A 22,753-nucleotide genomic window follows, 5' to 3' on the forward strand; every position below is an offset into this window, starting at 1 on the left:
CATATCAGTAATTTAGTCTTCCTTCTTTTTTGCTTTCTAATAAGCCTTGTTGGCTCTTATCATTTTTTCAGGAATGAAAGGTTGCTTTTTTAAAGGCTTTCTGTGTCACACACTTCTGCTATTATTCATTTTCTCCCTTCTGCTTTCTCTAGCTCCTTTTGTGTGTTCACACTCATTCAGTCATAGCCAACTCTTTGTGACCCCATGGACTGTAGCCCACCAGGCTTCTACATCCATGGAATTTTCTAGGCAAGAATACTGGAGTAGTTTGCCATTTCCTATTCCAGGGCATCTTCCCAACCCAGGGATCAAACCTGTGTCTCTCTGCATTTCCTGCATTGGCAGGAAGATTCTTTACCACAGGAAAGGGAGATGCTCCTTACATCTTAATAAAGGTATTTTAATAAAGATTTTAATCTTACTTCATTTTAAATAGGTACTATACATAAATCAAATAATATGCTTAAAGGCTATACATTTTCCTCTAGGCATGACTTTGGCTGCAATCCATATTTTGTGATATACTGGATGTTTTTTAACATTCTAAAAAATATATCCAATTTCCATCATGAAATGTTTTTTGACTCACAGATTATTTACAGGAATATCATTCAGTTTCTAAATATTTTGAAAATTTCTACTTACTATTTTTGTTGTTGTTGTTGATTTCTGTATTTCTACTGTGGTCAGAGAAAATGCTCCTTATGACTTTAATACTTTGATAATTGTTGAGACCTGCTTTCCAGAGCAGTATTTCATAAAAGTTCTACACGAACCTGAATAAATGGTTATTCTACACTTCCTGGTTGTATTGTTCTCTTTGTTTCAAGTTGGTCAGGTTTGTAAACCTTGTCATTAAAATATTCTATACTGTTACTAACAGTTTTCTCTACCTGTTCATCAATTGAAGGACCTTATCTTAAATGATTAGAAACTTGTCTCTTTATCCATTTAGTTTTGTCAATATTTGTTTTCTGTATCTTCAGAATATGGTTTTAATATACACTATATATGGAACAACAGACTAGTTCAAAATTGGGAAAGGAGTACATCAAGGCTGTATATTGTCACCCTGCTTATTTGACTTATATGCAGAGTTCATTATGCGAAATGCCGGGCTGGATGAAGCACAGCTAGAATCAAGATCGCCAGGAGAAATATCAACAACCTCAGACAAGGCAGAAAGCACAGAGGAACTAAAGAGCCTCTTGATGAAGGTGAAAGAGGAGAGTGAAAAAGCTGGCTTAAAACTCAACATTCATAAAACTAAGATCATGGCATCCAGTCCCATCACTTCATGGCAAATAGATGGGGGAAAAAGTGGAAACAGTGACAGATGTTATTTTCCTGGACTCCAAAATCACTGTGGATGGTGACTGCAGTCACAAAACTAAAAGACGCTTGCTCCTTGAAAGAAAAGTTATGACCAACCTGCTGCTGCTGCTGCTGCTGCTAAGTCGCTTCAGTCATGTCCAACTCTGTGTGACCCCATAGACGGCAGCCCACCAGGCTCTGCCATCCCTGGGATTCTCCAGGCAAGAACACTGGAGTGGGTTCTTGCCATTTCCAGTGCAGGTCCGCTTGCCATTTCCTTCTCCAATGCATGAAAGTGAAAAGTGAAAGTGAAGTCGCTCGGTCGTATCCGACTCTTCACGACCCCACGGACTGCAGCCTACCAGGCTCCTCCATGCATGGGATTTTCCAGGCAAGAGTACTGGAGTGGGTTGCCATTGCCTTCTCCGGACCAACCTAGACAGCATATTAAAAAGCAGAGACATCACTTTGCCTACCAAGGTCTATATAGTCAAAGCTATGGCTTTTCTAGTAGTCAGGTATGGATGTGAGAGTTAGACCACAAAGAAGGCTGAGCACCAAAGAATGGATGCTTTCGAACTGTGGTGCTGGAGAAGACTCTTAAGAGTCTCTTGGACAGCAAGATCAAACCAGTCCATCCTAAAGGAAATCAGTCCTGAATATTCATTGGAAGGACTGATGCTGGAGCTGCAACACTTTGGCCACCTGATGCAAAGAGCCGACTGATTGGGAAAGATCCTGATGCTGGGAAAGACTGACAGCAAGAGGAGAACAAGGTGACAGATGATGAGGTGGCTGGATGGCCTCAGTAATTCACTGGGCATGAGGTTGAGCAAACTCCTGGAGATAGTAAAGGACAGGGAAGTCCGGCTTGTTATATAGTTCACGGGTTCGCAAAGAAGTGGAACACAACTTAGAGACTGACAACAACTCACACACACATGCACACTACACATAATAGTATGTCCAGTGCAGGTCCGCTGCTCCTTCCTGATTGATTCACTCCTTTATCGTTATGAAACATCCCTCTTTATCTCCATTCATGTTTCTTGTTGTGAAGTTCATCTCGTCTGTGTTAACTTAGCTACATCAGCCTTCTACTCGTTAGTGTCCTCACAGGGTCATTGTCTATCCTTTCACTTTCAACTTTTCTCTCTCTTTTTGCCTAATGTTCCTCTTTTAGAAGAATCACATAATTATTGTTTTCTTTTAATCCATCCTGACAATCTGTGTCTTTTAAAGTATTAATCATTGTCATACAAAATAATCATGATATGTTTGTATTTAAATACATCATCTTAATATTTGTTTTCTTTGTCTCATTTTATTCTGTGTCCCTTTTACTTTCCCTTTATCCCTTATTTGAATTAGCCACATTTTTTGGTATCATTTCTCCCCCCACTAAGTTATATTTTTTTAACTATCCTTTTTAATAGCTATCTTACAGATTATAATATGCATCCTTCATTTAATAAAGCAATAAATATCAGTACCACTATCACTTTCTGCATAATTCAAAGATCTTCAAACACTTAAACTCCATTGACCTTCCCAATTTTTGTACTACTTTTTCTACCCTAAGCTTCTTCTAAAGTAGAAGTCAAATCCCATCTCCTTCATAACACTAACTTTTTGAACAGATCAGGGCAGTTATCTTGTAGAATGTTCACAGGATTTACTTGTTTTCTCTTGGGTTTATTTAAAAACCTGCTCCCCTATCCTGTATACTTCCTCAAAATCAGAAGCAAGCTCTAGCTATTAGATTTAGAATAAGCACATTTAGTCAATGCTTTGAATTTTATATTTTGTCACATCAGGAATGTGATCATTCTAACCTCATAATGTTATATGGATTAAATGAGATGGCCTATATCATTACTAAAATGGCATCTGACGCATAACAGAGAAAGAAGAGAGATTCTCAACCTCAGCACTAACAACATTTTGGGCTGGGTAATTCTTTGATCTGGGAGCTGTTCTATACATTGTAGGTTGTTCAGCAGAACTCCTGACTTCTAGTCATTATATGTCATCAGCATCCTGCAGTTGTAAGGAAAGACGTCTCTAGACATCGCCAGGGGTCCTCTAGCAGGAAAAACTGGTCCCAGTTCAAAACCACTGTATTTGATGAGTAAGCACTACAAGTGCTTACTATTAGTATCATGCTTTGCACAAGGCTTTGAGAGTAACAGTTAGATGGAATGCAATTCCTCATTCAACATACTCATAGTTCTGGGGATAGACAATCAGGCAAATAAGAAATTAAAATATGGCATAAAGGCTATGATATGGACCAACATGTGTAGTCATGAGGGAAGGAGCACCTCACGCAATCTGGGGCAAGGGTCTTTTCATGGAGACAGAGAGAATTCCTCTCAGCAGAGACCTGAAGGATAGAATTCTCTCCCTTTTCCCCATAATCCCTGAAAGAGATTACACCAATAATGATCAGCTCAAATGAAAATAAACATTACAAAAGTGTTACAATTTTCAGCCTCCTTTTTAGAGTATAATCCATAAAGATTATTCTACTATGAAATACAGAGACAGAGGTAAATTAAGCCAGCAGTTGGGAAGATCCCCTGGAGAAGGGAATGGAAATCCATTTCAGTGGATTCCAAGTATTCTTGCAGGAAAATCCCAGGGACACCAGAGGAGCCTGGTGGGCTACAGCCCATTGGGTCACAAAGAGTCGGACATGACTGAGCAACTAACGCTTGACTTTCACTTCCTTTCAAAGCCTAGGGACGCAGTGGCACAAGCAGCCATCCACCTCTTCCGTTATTAACAGCGAATCCACTGGGGGCAGACTGGACACCCCAAACCCGATAATCACGAGTCAAGACACACTAGCCATCTCTCTCTCTCTCTCTCTCTCTCTCTCTCACACACACACACACACACACACCCCCCGATGCTGAAAGGCGCTCTCTCTCTCTCTCTCTCACACACACACAGCCCGATGCTGAAAGGCTCTCTCTCTCTCTCTCACACACCCTGATGCTGCAAGGCTCTCTCGCTCTCTTTCTCACACCCCCCGATGCTGAAAGGCGCTCTCTCTCTCTCTCTCTCTCACACACACACACACACCCCGATGCTGAAAGGCGCTCTCTCTCTCTCTCACACACACACACACACCCTGATGCTGAAAGGCGCTCTCTCTCTCTCTCTCTCTCTCTCACACACACACACACCCCCCGATGCTGAAAGGCGCTCTCTCTCTCTCTCTCTCACACACACACACACACACCCCGATGCTGAAAGGCGCTCTCTCTCTCTCTCTCTCTCTCTGTCTCTCTCTCTCTCACACACACACCCCAATGCTGAAAGGCTCTCTCTCTCTCTCTCACACACACACTCCGATGCTGAAAGGCTCTCTCTCTCTCTCTCTCTCTCTCACCCCCCGATGCTGAAAGGCTCTCTCTCTCTCTCTCTCTCTCTCTCTCTCACACACACACACCCCGATTCTGAAAGGCTCTCTCTCTCTCACACACACACACACACCCCGATGCTGCAAGGCTCTCTCTCTCTCTCTCACACACACACACCCCGATGCTGCAAGGCTCTCTCTCTCTCTCTCTCTCTCTCTGTCTCTCTCTCTCACACACACACCCCAATGCTGAAAGGCTCTCTCTCTCTCTCTCACACACACACCCCGATGCTGAAAGGCTCTCTCTCTCTCTCTCACACACACACCCCGATTCTGAAAGGCCTTCAGTGAGGAGCCTGTCCAGCTGCGCATACTAGTCCAGCTGCCTCTACTTCCACTCTTCTCCCTGACCAAGTGTTTTTCCACTCACTTGCAACGGAAGTCAGAGACGATCTGGCTGTTCGCTAAGCCTGTTTCTTCTACTTACAGCACATATAGCTCAACAGTTTTCTCAGCCTCCCCTGTGGCCATGTGGCTGAGTTTCAACCCAGGGCATCTAACAGCAGAAGTAATATGTAGTCTTTCCAGTTCTTTCCCATGTAAACCTCCCACTCGCAGTCCTCCCTACTGTTTTCCCGTCCAGTGGCTTGATGTAGACAAATAATGGTACCTCAGAAGCCAAGATTTAGAAATTGCAGAGTGGAGCAGAAGGAGTCCTTGTCTCGAAGTCTCCCCTTGGAGGAGAAAAGCCCAGCAACCAGGAATGCCCACACTGGGTTTGCTATGAATAAGAAGTAAACTTCCACCCTGTAAAGCTGTGAAATTTGAGTGTTTATCTTGTACAACAGCTAGATGACCTTCCTAATACACCAGAGGAGAGAAACAGCCAGGCTTACCCTACAACTGTAATCCTCTTAGTCCCCCAGACATGCAAGATATTTCAGCCATACTCACCAAGCCAAAGAAAAGTGCCTTTTTCTAGACTATTCCACCAATATTCCCCAGAGTTCAGTGGGTATGTGAGAGGCTGTTTGCAGGGCCATTGCTAAAGATCACACTTCATCTCATGTCTGCAGCACAGAAATATGAAAGGAGGTGGGCTTTGATGTCAGACAGATGTGGCTTTGAATCTTGGCTCCCTCTCGCAATCCTTTGGCTTCATCTCCCTCAGCCTCTGTTTCTTCATCTACAAAATGAGGGTAATCACACCTCACAGGAATTTTGTGGGGATACAATAACAGATAGTATGTAATGTACTGGCCCAATTCCCAGCGTGTCCAAAGGACTCTATTAGTTCCTTCCCAGCAACCATGAAATTAATGAATTGGGAATTTATTTACACTTCTAATCAGAAGAATAAGCAACAAGTGGCCTCCTGACAAAGGATTTTGTATTTATTCATCCACATAAACGCTGAGTACTTCATACAAAGGAAGCAAGTTCAACAAATATTTTATTTTTTTCCTTGGTCTAAATAAGGAGAAGAGTTAAAATTTTAAGAAATGAAGCCCTGGTGGCTAAGACAGTAGAGAGTTTGTCTGAAATGCAGGAGACCTGCGTTTGATCCCTGGGTCAGGAAGATACCCTGGAGAAGGGAATGGCAACTCACTCCAGTATTCTTGCCAGGAGAATTCCATGGACAGAAGAGGTGGTGAGCTACAGTCCGTGGGGTCACAAAGAGTTGGACACAACTGAGCGACTAACACTGTCACTGTCAAAGGTATAAACAGTGGCAACATTCTTTTTTTTTTTTAATCTATTTTCCCTTGTAAGAAATTAATGTCCTATTTTCAAACCAACAACAATGGAACATATGTTGACCTTTGACCTGGAAGGAAAACAGTGAATGAGACAGTTCATACCACAGAGTGGGGAGTAAGGATTTTGCTGGGTAATGTCCCTTCCCTTTCTCAGGTCACCCCACAGAGAATGACTCCAAGGGAAAAGAAGGCAAATCACAAAGCTAACCAGTTGTTGGCAGGCCCACCGCTATAGACAAGACAGGTAAATTGGGAACATCCTTCCAGGTAAGTTGGAGGAGCAGTGAGCTGCTACAGCCTCGCCCCCTGATGAAGAAGGAGGCTGAAATATCAGGTCAACCGGGATACAGAAGGAAGCACAGAAAGAGCCGCCCACCAGCGCGACTGAGTGCTCTTGGGGACAATCCCCTCTCCAGCGGCACAAAGCAAATATCCAGATGCTATGAGCTGCCAGATGTGATTAACCAAGGAAAGGTGAAGCTGCCCACTCAACTATCTGAGGAGACCCCTCATCATGGTGACCCAAGGGTTTTCTGCAAAAGCATTAACAGAACAAATGGAGGCTCCATCCATCTCCCATCTCCACTCCCTTTCATTCTCTCCCTCTGACAGAGTCAGAACAGTGGGCTATTTTTAAACCACTGGCAACACAATCTCTCTTGGAAGTATGGGGGCTTCCTGACATGGGCTGATGCTCCCTCAGAGGAGGCGCAGGCCCACCCCGCCTGTCCGTCTTCTCCCAGGACAGTGGGACACAGGGGCCTGAAAGACAGGGCCTGAGGAGGGAGCCTGCCCCCCCTGCACAGGAATAGGGAGCATCTGATGCTGGTTTCCACGGCAGGGATAACCAACTGTGGTTATCCCACACATACATTCAACGAACTTCTTCACCCACTAGAGGGAAGGCTGAGGCTTGGGCAGGAACCAGCCCCACGCACAGCTACCCAGAGACAGCTCAAGGCCGGGAGGCAGAAAAACAAGCTCCAGATGCCAATTCTAGCATCTTTTAAAGAAAAAAAAGATTAAGTGGATCTCAGTGTCTCTTTAACAGGCATCCAATATGCTCTAAATATAATAGCAAACATTTTATTAAACATTGGAGCATCTTTTTTTTTTTTTTTCTTAGAGAGGCCACAGTGAAGCCAATTTACAAACAAATAAGGCTTTTCAAGAAAGGGGGCCGTGTGTACTTACAATCGCTCCAGCTGCTTCAGATCCTGGAAGGCACCTCTCTCGATGACGCTGACCTGGTTGTCTTCCAGATGCCTGGAACCAAAGAGGTAGCATTGGTCAAGGAAGAACGAGGCTCACGGATTCTCGTACTAGGCTTAGGGCCACGCGGGCATGGTCACTCAGCCCCTCCCGTGACCCTCTGATGCCCACCCCTCCCCCGCAGCCGGGATCAGTCTGGTGGGACAAGATACTTCACATCCCAGCTTGGTGCCACGGTAACCAGGGTTTCGCCGCCTGCACACTTCTACCTGACAGATTGGTTTCCATGCCTCTATTTTAAGAATGTTCTCAGCAAATGTCCTCCCCTCTCTAAGCACTGCAGGATGTTATACAGAAAAAGAAGAGGTAAAAGCTGCTTCTTACAAAAAAAAAAAAACCACACATATATTCAGCATCTCTTCCCTCGGAGCTCCCTCCTCCAAAGATTCAAAAATACTTCATTGAAAGGGCTTTCTCTGCTCACTTTGTCTCTGGGTCACCTCGAAGAAAGGCTGAAGCTACCGTTGGGTGTGCCTCCCTGCGCCAGGAAGTCCACCTGCCCCAGGCCCGTCTGCTCCCAACGTGAAGGTGATGGTCACAAAAGCTAGGTCTCCCCAGTCACCAACTCTACCCATCTCCAAAGCCCTTCAAGCAGATGATTAAAAGTTTGATTCATGCATGTGGCATATCCTGAAAATTGAATGTACAATGAAACATTTGTTCCCCTAAACTTAAAAAAAAAAAAGCAGCTTAAAATGAATTAGCTGAACAGCAGGGAAGAGAAGAGATGAGGCTGCACAGTTTCCATCCACGGCTGCCCCTGGTGGTCGAATGGGACTTAGCGAGGATGCAATTGTGGCTGAAGATGTTTCTTTGGAAGGTGGCATTTTCAAAGGGCTGAAGGTTCCTCTGGATGAGGCAGAAGGAGAGGTGCCCTGAGGCACCTGAAGGAAAGGCAGAAGGAAGGAAGAGTAGCCTTGGAGAAGCTTGGTTTTCACTTCAAAAATGAGTCCATGCATGCCAGCCCTCCACCTGTGAGATATTTCATAACCCCCTGCACTTCTCAGGCTTAACACTCAGGGCTTTGTGTTTATTTCCAAGTAATCTTCCTCACAATGCCTAAGAACAAAGAAGGGAAGGTCTGCTGTTCATCCTCACAGTCCCAGCCCTAACACAGGTTCCCAGCACAGCAGCCACTTCACAGGCTTAGTGTATGAATAAAACACTCAAGAGGACCTTGGGCACACACTGATTTTACATCAGAGAAGCCTGGTCCAGGACACATGAGGTTTCTGACTACCAGAGTGATGGAGGTATTTGCTTTGGGTTCAATGATATTTTACATGTTTGTGAAATTGTTGCAAACAATTAAAATTCAGGATAGTATACACACATATACACACCCTACAAAAGAAACCCTTTTAGGAAAATCAGCTTATATTTTCCAATTTGAACAGCTGGGGCTTCCCTTGTAGCTCAGCTGGTAAAGAATCCGCCTGCAATGCAGGAGACCCCGGTTTGATTCCTGGGTTGGGGCAGATCCCCTGGAGAAGGGGAAGGCTACCCACTCCAGTATTCCTTGGCTTCCCTGGTGGTTCAGACTGTAAAGAATCCGCCTGCAAAGCAGGAGACCTGGGTTCGATCCCTGGGTTGGGAAGATCCCCTGGAAAAGGGAAAGGCTACCCACTCCAGTATTCTTGCATGGAGAATCCCCAAGGACAGAGGAGCCTGGCAGGCTACAGTCCATGAGGTCACAAACAGTCAGACACAACTGAGTGACTAAGCACAGCACAGCATACGAACAGCTGGCCAGAATCCTCATCCACTGGGATTCACACATTGATGTTACTCCTGACCCTGTAGGCTGGCCTCATACAGGCTCCTTGCTTAAAATGTATGGGCTCCAAGGAGTAGAAAGGTAAGCTTAGACTCTTCCAAGGAGAAATTATGCATATAATGCCACATGGTACGCTCTCCCTCCCAGTCTGGTGTGCTTCTCAAATTTGGTTGAGAATCCCTTTCCAGCTTGTTCACTAACTGACGGTGTGATACTGGACTGTCTAGTCAACCTCTCAGAGACTCAGCTTCCTCATTTGTAAAATCACACACACAAACTAAGCCCTTGTGAGATTAAAAGTGGAAAAAGTGTATAAATGATCTTGCCCAGGATCTAGAGTACAATCAGAGGCTTAATAAATGTTCTTTTCCTTCCCTTCTCTTTCTTTCCCATCCTGCCATATGGCAAGGAGGGCCTTGGAATACTAATAGACTCACTAGCGCCTCTTGCTAAACCCGACCAGTGCAATGTGAGTTACCGAGGGTTTGTTCAGCTGGGTTTTTACTGTCAATCAATCCATCACAGAGTCTGTTGTCACTACTTCTCAGTTGTTACAAGGAGCAACACTAAGGTGGCTGAGTGTCACGTTCCCTCAGGGTTTCTAAAGGAATCTAACTCCAACCTCCCATGAGGAATCTCTTAGTTCTGTCCTAATTACTCTAACACTATCAGTTTATTTCAGAAAGGGAACTAGAAGAGACGGTTGGATACCTACCCCTTCTCCTCCCTGGTCAAGCCCTAGCAGGCTCAGTTTTATAGTAAGTTCTCTACACACAAACCTTCAAGTTGCGAACTTTCAAACGTGCGGACATGTGTTCATATGTCCAGTCACACGAGGCGGGAGTGAAACAGCAGCGTGCCCTCCACCTCCTGTTGCTGACGGTCCTCCAGCTCTACCATCCCCCTCCTCTCCCTCTTCCCGTCAGTAACTCTTCTTGCTCGTTCACCTGATGCCAGTCGCTGTATGCCAGATGCTGCACTGTATTCTGCACTTTTCAAGGAGTATACTGTAAGATTAAACATGTTTTCTTTATTTTTTCTGTTTGTCTGTCATGTATTATTTGTGTGAAAACTATTATAAACCTATTACAGTGCAGTACTATATAGCTGATTCTGTTAGTTGGAAAGTCTAGACCAACTTTGTTGGTGTGTGCTAGGCCACTTCAGTTGCGTCCAACTCTGCCACCCTATGGACTATAGCCCACCAGGCTCCTCTGTCCATGGGATTCTCCAGGCAAGAACACTGGAGTGGGTTACCACGCCCTCCTCCAGGGCATCTTCCCAGTCCACAGATTGAAGCTGAGTGTCTACCTCTCCTGCACTGGCAGGCGGGTTCTTTTTCTTTTCATTTACTTGGCTGTGCTGGGTCTTAGTTACGGCATGTGGCATGTGGGATCTAGTTCCCCGACCAGGGACCGAACCCGGGCTCCCAGCATTGGGAGTGCAGAGTCTCAGCCACTGACCAGGAAAGTCCCAGCAAGCAGGTTCTTTATCACCAGCACCACCTGGGAAGCACAAACAGGGCTTACAAATGTGCTCTCGGAACAGAATTTGTTCTTATGTAGGGGAGTAGATAACTTACTTGGAGAAGGAAATGGCAACCCACTCCAGTATTCTTGCCTGGAGAATCCCAGGGGAGCCTGGTGGGCTGCCGTCTATGGGGTCGCACAGAGTCGGACACGACTGAAGAGACTTAGCAGCGGCAGCAGCAAACTTACTATACTGTCTTCATCGAGAAGCGTCCTTGACTCTGGATTACCTATGGGGTTCAGCCAGAGGAAGGAGATGAGTGGCTGGAAGAAGAGTGAGGGAGGTGGGGAGATTGATTCCAACTCCCCCACAGCCAGATCATTCCAAGTTGACTGTGTTTCTCTACCTAAGAGCCCAAGTGCTAACTGGCAGTCCTTCCTTTGCGGGGCTCAGGTAACCACTTCCTCCCACTGTTCCTTGAGGCTCAAAGGATGCTAGTGACGGCTGCTAGCCCCAGGGAGCTGCACCAACTCATCCTGGTTTCTCTTAACCTTACCCATAGTTTTGCAAACAAATCTTCATTGATCTCTCCTCCTGTGTCCTCCTGGGATCCTGAGTGGTAAGGTAGTTTGGGCCTCTTCTGGACCTTCTTCCTAGACCTTTCAGGATCCAGCCTAATACCTGGTTTTTAAAGGCTCAATAAATAACCAACGTGTGATGAATAAATGAATCACTGAAGGAGTGTGGTGCGAACCTCCTGTCCAGACTTCCAGGCAGTTGAGGAGAGTGCGCTAATGGTTGCTATCACTCTCATTTCACTGGCCAGCTACAGGAGCCAGGGGATCCAGGAAAGGCTGGACACCCAGAAGGGCTGACTGGCTTGAATCTGTTCTGAATAAGGGGGACACGGGTTGTGTTCATCTTCAGCTCTTTCGGCATTGTTATATTTTTAGTTTTAACATTGGATCAGAATCGGAAATCGCCCCCATGTGGTGATGGCTGGGGTGGAGTTTAACTATTTTATTAACCCCATTTGGGATAAAGCTGGTTCCCACATTGTGGGCATAGCAGAGCTCTTGCAACAGACTACTAAGAAAGAGAATATAATTGATAACACCAGAAGAGACCTTTGCCTATTCCCACCCCTTGGAGGAAAAAACTGTTATAGTCAATGCTTGTATCTTCTCCCTGAATATACTTTCTTGGGGAAAATCGCCTCTAGATGAAGCCAAAGTTCCCCAATCTGCATTTCATCCGCTTTCGTCCATTCACCTGCACTGTATTAACAGCTCTGCATGGAAATGGATGGTAGGCTCAAATTATTCAAGATGATTGAATCTTTTCTGGCTCACAATAAACTGTAAATAAGAAACAGATACAGGGACTATGCCAAGGTGTGATGAAAGTTTTTCAAAAAAGATAGTTGTCTAGGTTACTCAGCTAAAAAGAATAGATTGAGAGGAAATATGGTTTAAACGTCGGGATATTATATTGGTGTGAGTTAGAAAACATTTCAGCTATTCCACGCAGCAGATTCTTACACACTAATAAAGGGCCACTTGAATGGATTGTCTTTGAGCTGCTAAGTAAGATAATGAAACACGGTGCATTAACAGAGTCTAGGAGGTTAAGGGGGCGGGGGGTGGATTTTGGCACAGCTTATCAAAATAAGAAGAATGTACCAATTAACTGCAAAGACAAACTGTGGTCAAAGGAAACTTGTAGACCATCCAGAGGATATTAATATGATCTTCTGTGATTATTTTAAACTTTCTATTTATTTTAAACTTTCTATTTGCAGACAGCAGATATGGAAATTGGAATTTTTATTACATCTTTCTGATGTAATGGTAAGAAAATCAAAGCGTTATTTTTGACTTTGTTAGAAAAATGAAGCATTAGCTGCAATTTCTGACTTGTATGAAAGGAAATCTCCCACAGATGCAAGAGAAAGAAATGGAAAAAATAGAGGAATGTCTCTTCTTTAAGCTGGTAAATGATCTGGAATCAGCAGTTTACTGCCTATATCTCTTTAATAAAAATCACCCTAACACTGAGCCATGAAACTCCCCCACCTTTATCCCATCTCAATTCTGATCCACACGCTTGTCAGAGCTGCCAGTCATTTGACAGACACATGACTGCTTGGGGCAAAAGAAAGACTTGGCAGAGGGTAAGGGCCTTCCCCCACCCCGGGATGGTGGGAGGACGGAGTACTGGCCCAAGACCAGAGAACACGTGGAGGGAGCAGCACCTGTTAGCTGGAGGCCCAGAGCTCGGGTCCCAGCACCCCATCCCCCAGTGCTCGGGGGAGCTCGGCTCAGTCACCTGCACGCCAATGCTGCATTTATAAATGGCTAGGCTATTACCTTCCTGGTTTCCCGAACTTTCTATAACATAAACGAACAGAGGCACTGCATGGAGGTTAGAAAACACACACTCTGGCTTCTGAGTCCCCCTCCTTCCGTTCCCTGCTCTGCAGAGTTGGGACCACTTAAGCTATCTGTGCCTCTGTTTCCTCTGGGCAGATAAGCATTAGTAACTATGTAACAGAGCTTAGTCTGTGGAAGGCATCATAGATACATCAGTTATTATCATCATCATATTTACTTCTCAATCAGGAACACAACACGATGCGAGTGATGTTCCACAGGCTTCAGTGAGAATAAACAGACTGTTTTCGAATACATCAAAACCATAAGGCATTACGAGGGTTAGGACTTCTAACTACTTTTTATGAGTCAAACTGTATGTTCCCCAAATTCATATGTGGAAGACTTAATTTCCAATAAATCAGAATGTGGCCTTATTTGGATACAGGGTCTTTACTGAGTAGTCAAGTTAAAATGAGGTCATTACATGATTCCCCTGGTGGTCCAGTGGTTAGGACTCCATGCTTCCAAGGCAGGGGGCATGGCGTGGCCAAATTAAAACAAAAAGTTAGGTCATTAGGATGAACCCTAATCCAATCTGACAAGTATCCTTATACAAAGGAGAAATTTGGCCACAGAGATAGACATGCATAAAGGGAAGACAATGTGGAGAGACCTGGAAACAACTGTCTCAAAGCCAGAAAACTCCTGAGGCCACCAGACGTTAGAAGAGAGGCCACACTAGACCCTTCCTCCACAGTCCGTGACAGAAGCTTACTCTGCCAGCACCTTGATTCTGGACTTCTCCAGAAATGTGAGACCATAAACTTCTATTGTTTAAGTAACCTAGTATATGGTGCTTCCCTGGTGGCTCAGACAGTAAAGAATCTGCCCGCAATGCAGGAGACATGGATTCGATCCCCGAGTTGGGAAGATCCCCTGGAGAAGGGCATGGCAACCCACTCCAGTATTCTTGCCTGGAGAATCCCACGGACAGAGGAGCCTGGGGGGCTACAGTCTATGGGGCCGCAAAGAGTGGGGCATGACTGACAGACTTTGTAACAGCAGCCCTCAAGAACTAATATACTATTCACTCCCTAGTTTACAGACAAGAAAACTGAGGCCCAGAAGCGTACAGTGATCTGCTCAAGGTCACGTGGGTAGTAAATTCCAAGTCAGGACCAGAACCTACTATTTCTGGCCTGTAGAATAAAATTCACTGTATTATAAAGGGCTGGTAGTAAAAAGAAGGAGGTGGCTTTAGATACCAAGACTTTAGCTGCGACTTCTAGTAAAAATCTGCCAGTGAAGATTCCATGACATAACAAACATCAGGCTGCACTCTCGGTCTGGAACCACACTTACAGGTCAAAATCACCTTCTGAGTCAGGAAGTAAAGAGGTCCAATGGCTCTTCTCTGGTACTTCTGATCATCTGAGATCCATCAGTGGACACGCATTTAGGTAGCTTCTTATCATTCATATTTAGGGGTGGGTGAAAGTGTCCAACATTCAGCAATGAAGCCTAGCATTTCTTGCTGCCCAGCTCCACCAATGCCCATCTCAAGTCTTCCTACCTGTCTGTGCAGCTGCAGGTGTTCAGTAAGTGCCCTGACCCTGTCTGACTCTCCCCCTCCTTCCTCCCCTTCTCTCCATTAAGCAACAAGATAAATAACTTTTGTCCAGACTGATGTTTTTTTTTTCTTTTCAGCATGAAAAATTTACAAATCTATTGCAGGAAAGCCCAGAAAGCATTTAATAAAACAGGAAGCTTTGTTGAATTATCCTAACAAAATGTCCAATTTAAAATTAGTATATTACCCTTACATAAAATAATAATTGGTCTTATATCAAGTAACAGAACAGTAAAAAATGCCCACTTTAATAAGATGATGATAAAAGACATGAGATAAGGAGGTTAATATATGGTCGGCCTTCTTCTGTTTATCACTGGACAATATATTCAACGAAACGGAAGTCCTAGGATAAGTTTTGAGAGCCTATTCTTCTACGTGCAGATATTTTCAGTTGTTGAAATTCATGTAGTAAGTTGAAGTTTTATGGCTATGTTATAGCTATTTTTGGATCAACAAAATTCTGGTTATACTGTATTAATTATTCTAAAAATATCAAAATAATAACAGTTGATTAATTCTAATTTACTCACAATTTCCTTAAATCTACTTAAAAGTCAATGAATTCTTACTTTTTCCATTCTCTATGCACCCGTTACATTTTTTTTCTTTTCGGGAAGAGCTCATGTTTCTTTTTAGTACTACCCTTTTTCCAGGTGTCGTGTTAAAGAGGTATGTGTTGTTCCACTTAGTCCTCGCAACTTCAGAACATAGACAAGGGTTTGCTCTTTAATGCACAGGCTGGAGAAGACATCATAACCTCTACGGAAGGGAAGCATGGTGAGCCAACGTGACCCTGCTGCCATCCTAAAAGCTGGGCACAATGGTTTATTCATGGATTGCCTTCTGTTTTCCCTGTCACTAGAACAGACTTCTTCCATCAGTCTAGTCCAGCCCACAGCACAGAGACACAGAACGAGACAGCTGAGGAAGGAAACCCGGGTGTGCAACACAGGGCTTTCTGCTGCAGAAGGCTGACTTCTAGTTGCCCAGCGCTGGAAGGTGTGATGTCAGGGCAGTGGGACATTTCATGAGGCTGAAGAGCTGAGGGTGAAAATGCACTGGAGAGCCTCATGCTACTTACAAGACGCGGAGGTTCTTAAGTCCAGCAAAATCCATCTTGGTGATCCTAGTGATATTATTTCTGTCCAGGTCACTGCAATAGAGAACAAATTTGGGTCAGATTTTTGCAGGTTACAATTATGGTCTATTTAACCCAGACTGGCTCAGGCTGGAGGGATGTTGCTTGTTACAGGAAAAGGCACTTTCAATGATTAATGATATTCCCTAGAGCATGCCCAACCAGGCTGAAGGACACTGTATGGAGTAAGCTAGCCATTATGTACTCTTGCCTGGAAAATCCCTGGTAGGCTGCAGTCCATGGGGTCGCTAAGAGTTGGACACGACTGAGCGACTTCACTTTCACTTTTCACTTTCATGCATTGGAGAAGGAAATGGCAACCCACTCCAGTGTTCTTGCCTGGAGAATCCTAGGGATGGGGGAGCCTGGTGGGCTGCCGTCTGTGGGGTCACACAGAGTCGGACACAACTGAAGCAACTTAGCAGCAGTAGCAGCCATTATGTACGTAGTAGAGCCTGGTATGTTCAGCTGCCTGGCTTCTGTTGCCCCTTCTTCAGATAACAAATTTTTATTTGGAAGCTTCCTGGCCCTGATATAATACAAGTGGGGCTGATCCCTCTTCCCAGCTCTAAGGATGGGCACTTGATCCAGGCCAGGCTTACAAGCATACGAACTCCCTGTGACCACAGTAACTGTTTCAGAAGTACATGTGTGACTCAAATTCCCAATAGCTTTCTCTCCACTGTAGCTGCCAGAAGCCACTGAGCTATACCATGAAGAGAGAACTTTCCAGATGCAGATGAAGAGAGCCTGGTTCCTGGTGCTTATCCTGTGAGTAGCTGGATCCACCCATGCCTGATACCAGATTCCTCTGTATTTTGAGATTATGTGAGCCAATCTATCTTTTCTCCCTTATATTTTGTCCTAAATCAGTTTGAGTTGAATTTTCTATCACCTGATATCAAAAGAATCTTGACTACTTTGGTACTCATCCAGGTACTTGCTGATTTGCCAGCTAATCTGCAGACTCTCTGAGGGCAAAGACCATATCTCATTTAACTCCATAACCCAACATAGCAGAACATATGCCTGGCAAAAGTAATCTCAAACAACAGGTAAAGACAGCTACATGGACTACTCTGGCTCCAACTTGTAGGCTGAAGCTCCTGAAAAAGGTCCCAAAGAGAAGAATGTACCATGGAAGACCTCCAAGCATTATGTAGTATTGGTGTCAGGGAGAAGGAGGCCCCTTAGGTGGCAGAAAACCAAGATTAGGGAAAAGTCAAAGTCAAGAATGAACCTGTTAACAATCGTATAAATATCGTGTCCACTAAAATTATCTAAGAAGACAGGATTTTTTTTAAAAAGACCATGGATAATATGTTACAGTTCTTAATAATGAAGCCTGAGCAATTAATTCTTATTTACCATGCCTTACTGATGAGAAGCTTTTCAGGATTTTGGCCAAGTTGGAATCTCAACAAGGTATCTATAAATTGGCTTTGCATCCCTCCAGAACACTCAGGTACTGAGAAGCCATTTTCCCAGTGGCAGATCCCACCCATACATTCATGAATTCTTTTTTTCTCCTAGTCAGGTTCTAAATCTTGCTATTATGCCTCAGAAAGACTAGTGAGTTCTCAAGTTGCATAAAGTGACAAGGGAAACAATTTTCATATTCTAGCACTTTGTATAAGGAAAAATCAAGTTTGAGGAGGGATTACTCTTCTAATTTAAAGAATCATGTGCTGTGCTATGCTTAGTCGCTCAATCATGTCCGATTCTTTGTGACTGTAGCCCGCCAGGCTCTTCTGTTCATGGGATTCTCCAGGCAAGAATACTGGAGTGTGTTGCCACGCCCTCCTCCAGGGGATCTTCCCAACCCAAGGATCGAACCCAGGTCTCCCACATTGCAGGTTCTTTACCATCTAAGCCACCATGGAAGCCCACTAAAATAAAAATGAAATGACTCCTTAGGCCACCTCCCTGGGGAACCACCTCCCTCCCTCACCCAGCTTTCCTCTATCTAAAGTAACAATCATTTAGGCCATTATAGAATATTGAGCATAGTTCCCTGTGCTATACAGAAGGTCTTTACTGGTTATCTATTTTATTTTACATTTTTATGGTTATCTATTTTCAGTTCAGTTCAGTCACTCAGTTGTGTCCGACTGTTTGCAACCCCAAGGACTGCAGCATGCCAGGCCTCCCTGTCCATCACCAACTCCCGGAGCCTGCTCAAACCCATGTCCATTGAGTCGGTGATGGCATCCAACCATCTAAACTCTACCATCCCCTTCTCCTCCTGCCTTCAATCTTTTCCAGCATCAGGGTCTTTTCCATGAGTCAATTCTTTGCATCAGGTGGCCAAAGTACTGGAGCTTCAGCTTCAGGATCAGTCCTTCCAAGGAATAATCAGGATTGATTTACTTTATGACTGACTGGTTTAAATATCCTGAATATTCCTTGGAAGGACCGACGCTGAAGCTGAAGCACCAATACTTTGGCCAACTGATGCGAAGAGCCAACTCATTGGAAAAGACCCTGATGCTGGGAAGGACTGAAGGAGGGAGGAGAAAGGGATGACAGAAGATGAGATGGTTGGATGGCATTACCAACTCAATGGACAGAAGTTTGAGCAAACCCTGGGAGATAGTGAAGGACAGGGAAGCCTGGCGTGCTGCAGTTCATAGGGTCGCAGAGTCAGACACGACTGAAAACAACAAATTTAAATACAGTAATGTGTATACGTTAATTCCAGCCCCTCCTCTGAGAAAAGTAAAGTAACAAAGTTTGTTCTCAAATAGCTTGTGATGGAGAAAGGCTGTATTTAGACTTTTCAGACTAAGCTGAGGCTCGTCAAGAAGAGCAAGAGGTACACAGGGAAATAAAGAATAGTTGTTCGTGCGAGGACTGGACACCAGCACGCAGACAGGCATGAGGGTGTGCTCATCATCACCCCGAGTTCCTTCTCCCTCCCATCTCAACTGAATGGGCGCCTGGGCACCGTGACCACTGTGAATATGACAGTGCAACCAAGGCTTTAATTACCAGCACGCAGCATGGCATCTCAGCGGCCTGCGGTACTGGCCGTGGCACTGGTATTTCCAATTGACATTTATTTAGGAAGGGGCACAAAGTGTGTGGCTGAAACGCTGAGGACCTGGGGACAAGAGTTCAGGTGGGGACTGTGGGGTTGGCTCAGGCACAGAGTCAGTGTCTGGGAGGCTGAGCTTCAGAGGGAAGCAACCATGAGTTTGAATGCCTGTACTGCCATGTACTAAGTGACTTATAGGCAGTTCATGTCATCTCCAAGGCTCAGTTTCTCCATCAACAAAATGAGGGGGACAGTCTCGACCTCAAGAGTTTCATGATGGTTAAATGAGACGATGCACACACAGTGCTTACGAGGCACATGTTTAATACTCAATCCTGAAACCTGTCAGTACTATGATTAGTTGAATCACATCCCCCAACACTCCCATTCTCTCAGCCTCCCCTGACAAACTTCCACTCTGAAATTTCAGCACACTGAGAGCAGAGGACCATCCCAGCCCAAATTATGTGCCTTAGAGATGAATCCTGGGCTTGCCCAAGAGACTCTGCTGGTGTGCTCTTTTCCTATAGGGGAAAAGTGGGGTGCACTTTGTGGCTAATAAATATTAATAGAAAGACAGCACCCAGAGTGGTCCCCTCCAGCTGCCCCTCCCTTGCAGCCTGCCTATGACACCTAATTCTCTGGTATCTGGCTGCAGACAGAGGGTAGGGAGAGAGCTGAGTTGTTCATCTGCCCCCAACGCTCTACCCTGCCTAATGCACACGCTTCTACAGGTCAGACAGCACACAGGCTTGATGAGGCACAGGTCAGGGTTCAAGTCTCTCTCCCACTGCCCACTCCGAACTATATGAGTTTGAGTACCTTACTTAAACTCTCTGAGCCTCCATGCTTTATGTAACCCTCTCCTACTTGCAACTTCCCCAGTGGCTCAGTGGTAAAGAATCCACCTGTAATGCAGGAGCCTCAGGAGACACAGATTCGATCCCTGGGTAGGGAAGATCACTTGGAGGAGGGCATGGCAACTCACTCCAGTATTCTTGCCTGGAGAATCCCCTGGACAGTGGAGCCTGGGAGGCTCTACAGTCCATGGGCTCACAACGAGTTGGACACGACTAAAGCAACTTAGCACATAAGCATGTTCCTACTTGAAGATCTCGAAACTGTGAGGAGGACAGAACCTGGACTACCAGCTTCTTGGCTGAAAATGAGAACTAAGGAAACTGATGCTGAGAAAAGGCTGCCCTGCCTCATATGCTCGTTCCGTCCTCAGCCCACTCATCGCAGGCCAGGCTCCTCTGGACCTTCAGCCATATGTCTCAGCCTTCAGCTTTGTTCTTTGAGGAAATCAGTCTACTTTAGCCCCGTATGAGTTCTGGACCATGTGCAGGATGAATGATCCCATCTGGGATGATGCTAGATGGGGACGCCATTACAGTGTCTAGATGGGAGATGGGGAAGTGGGGCCTTCTCAAAACACATCTACCATGAGTTTCTTTGATACACTTGCCTTCAAGAGATGAAGTCCATGCCCCCTTGCCTTGAACCTGAGCAGGCCTTTGTGACTGTGTAGGCAAACAGGACTATGGCAGGAGCGATGCTGCAGAACTTCTGAGCTAGATCGGAAGAGGCAGTAAGTGACTGACTGGCTCCTTCTTTGAGCACTTGCATTAGAGCCTGAGATGCCGTGTGAGAAGATCAGAAGACCTGGAGTCCCCACTGGTGAGATCATGTGAGGGGACCAGAGAGACAGAGAGATCTCTGTGGAGCCCTGGCTGGTCCAGCCCTGGCTGTTTTGAGTCTTTCCTGCTTAAAGGTCAGATGTGTTAAGTGCAGACACCTCTGAGATTCCAGCCCAGCTACCACCTGACTGTAACTTATGAGAAACTCAGATCACCCAGCTGAACCATTCCTGAACTCTGAGTCATAGAAACCATGAGAGACAATACTAAAGCAAGTGTGTATCTTAAGCCATTAAGTTTTAGAGTTACTCATTTTGCAACTATAGAGAGATGGAAGAGAAATATTTAATGTATGAATATTTAATTGACCATAAAAAATGGAACTCCATTTACATGACTGTCAATGGCGTGTCCTTTTGGAGACTTGCCTGTCATTCTTGAGACCCTTGGTCCTGTCGTCGTGGCCAGTGATGGCTTAGAAGGGCCGAAGGCACATGTTGTTCTAGGGATGAAGTAAGAACTGGCCCTTCTCTCAGGCTCTGAGAAGTAAAGGCTGCATGATTAGGGTTGCCCATCTCTCTAAGTGGGGCTTAGGATGCCATGGGAATCATCATGGTATTATATTAGCAATCAAAAAATGTCATTGCCATTCATTGAACACTGGGGCACAGACTGGGAAGTCATTCACCAAGCCATTTTCCTACGTCTGATGCATACACACAGGCCTCATTTCACAGCTTCCCGTGCAGGCAGGTGTAACCACGTGACTGTAATTTCATCACTATTACATGAGTGAAAGTGTTAATCGCTCAGGTGTGTCTGACTCTTTGTGACCCCATGGACTAATAGCCCACCAGGCTCCTCAGTCCATGGGATTCTCCAGGCAATAATACTGGAGTGAGTGTCACATGAACAGAAGTAATATATGCCACTTTTAGGCCTGATCCATAAAACTTCCCACCTCCACATTCTTTATTTTTCCTCATCTTGGACTAGATTCAATCGAATCAGTGGAGAACTCCAAGTGTGGCAGACAGCAAAAGCCCAAGACCCTGAAAAACTGCGGAACACAGACTTTTCTCCCGTCCCTCCGTTTACCCACATTAGATTCAGAGATGTTCAAGAAATAACTCTTAAGTGACTGAAACTTTGGGACTTAGAGTCAGGAGCTTTTTATTCTTTATATTTCCTTTTCTTTGCAACAGTTCTGGAAGGTATGAACTACTATCTTCCTTCAGTAGACAAAATACTAAAGATTGGCTTTAAAAAGAGCTGATATTTATTGAGCCAAACAATGCACCAAGCTTCCCTGGTAGTTCAGAGGGTAAAGCATCTGCCTACAATGCGGGAGACCCGGGTTTGATCCCTGGGTCCGGAAGATCCCCTGGAGAAGGAAATGGCAACCCACTCCAGTACTCTTGCCTGGAAAATCCCATGGACTGAGAAGCCTGGTAGGCTACAGTCCATGGGGTCGCAAAGAGTCGGACACGATTCAGTGACTTCACTTCACTTCAATCCAGTCAGCAATCATACGTAGTAGGTACATTTATTATCCCACTTTTCACATGATAAAGCACCCTAGCTTAGAAGATTTTATCCATAAATCAACTTGCCACAAGGTCAAACAAGCAGTATGTGGCAAGGCTGGGATTTGAACCCAGGCTCCCTGAACACAGAGATCATGTTTTTAACCGGCACATCATGCTGCCCAACTCCAACTAGGATCTCAGCATTTTCTACTTCATCAGGGTGTGTGTGTGTCCAGTCGCATCCAACTCTTTGAAACCCTATGGACTGTAGTCTGCCATGCTCCTCTGTCCGTGGGACTATCCATGCAGGATACTGGAGAGGGCTGCCATTTCCTTCTCCAGGGGATCTTCCTGACCCAGAGATTGAACCTGCATCTCTTGCATCTTCTGTGTTGGCAGGCGGATTCTTTACCAATTGCACCACCAAGAAAAACTAAT

The 22,753-nt window shown here is 45.0% G+C and overlaps 1 protein-coding gene across 3 annotated transcripts in view; it reads right to left on the minus strand.

The window, feature by feature from the left end:
* Positions 1–22,753, minus strand: part of SLIT3 (slit guidance ligand 3) — a 781,214-nt gene that overhangs the window by 660,662 nt on the left and 97,799 nt on the right. For all 3 annotated transcript variants that reach the window (XM_055554942.1, XM_055554941.1, XM_055554944.1), the window contains exons 2-3: positions 16,053–16,124; positions 7,639–7,710 (exon numbers count right to left, since the gene is read on the minus strand). In XM_055554942.1, coding sequence (XP_055410917.1) covers positions 7,639–7,710; positions 16,053–16,124 — 144 coding nt within the window. The remainder of the gene's footprint in view (positions 1–7,638; positions 7,711–16,052; positions 16,125–22,753) is intronic.

Source organism: Bubalus kerabau, chromosome 18, assembly GCF_029407905.1.
Source record: "Bubalus kerabau isolate K-KA32 ecotype Philippines breed swamp buffalo chromosome 18, PCC_UOA_SB_1v2, whole genome shotgun sequence".
Taxonomy (NCBI): Eukaryota; Metazoa; Chordata; class Mammalia; order Artiodactyla; family Bovidae; genus Bubalus; species Bubalus kerabau.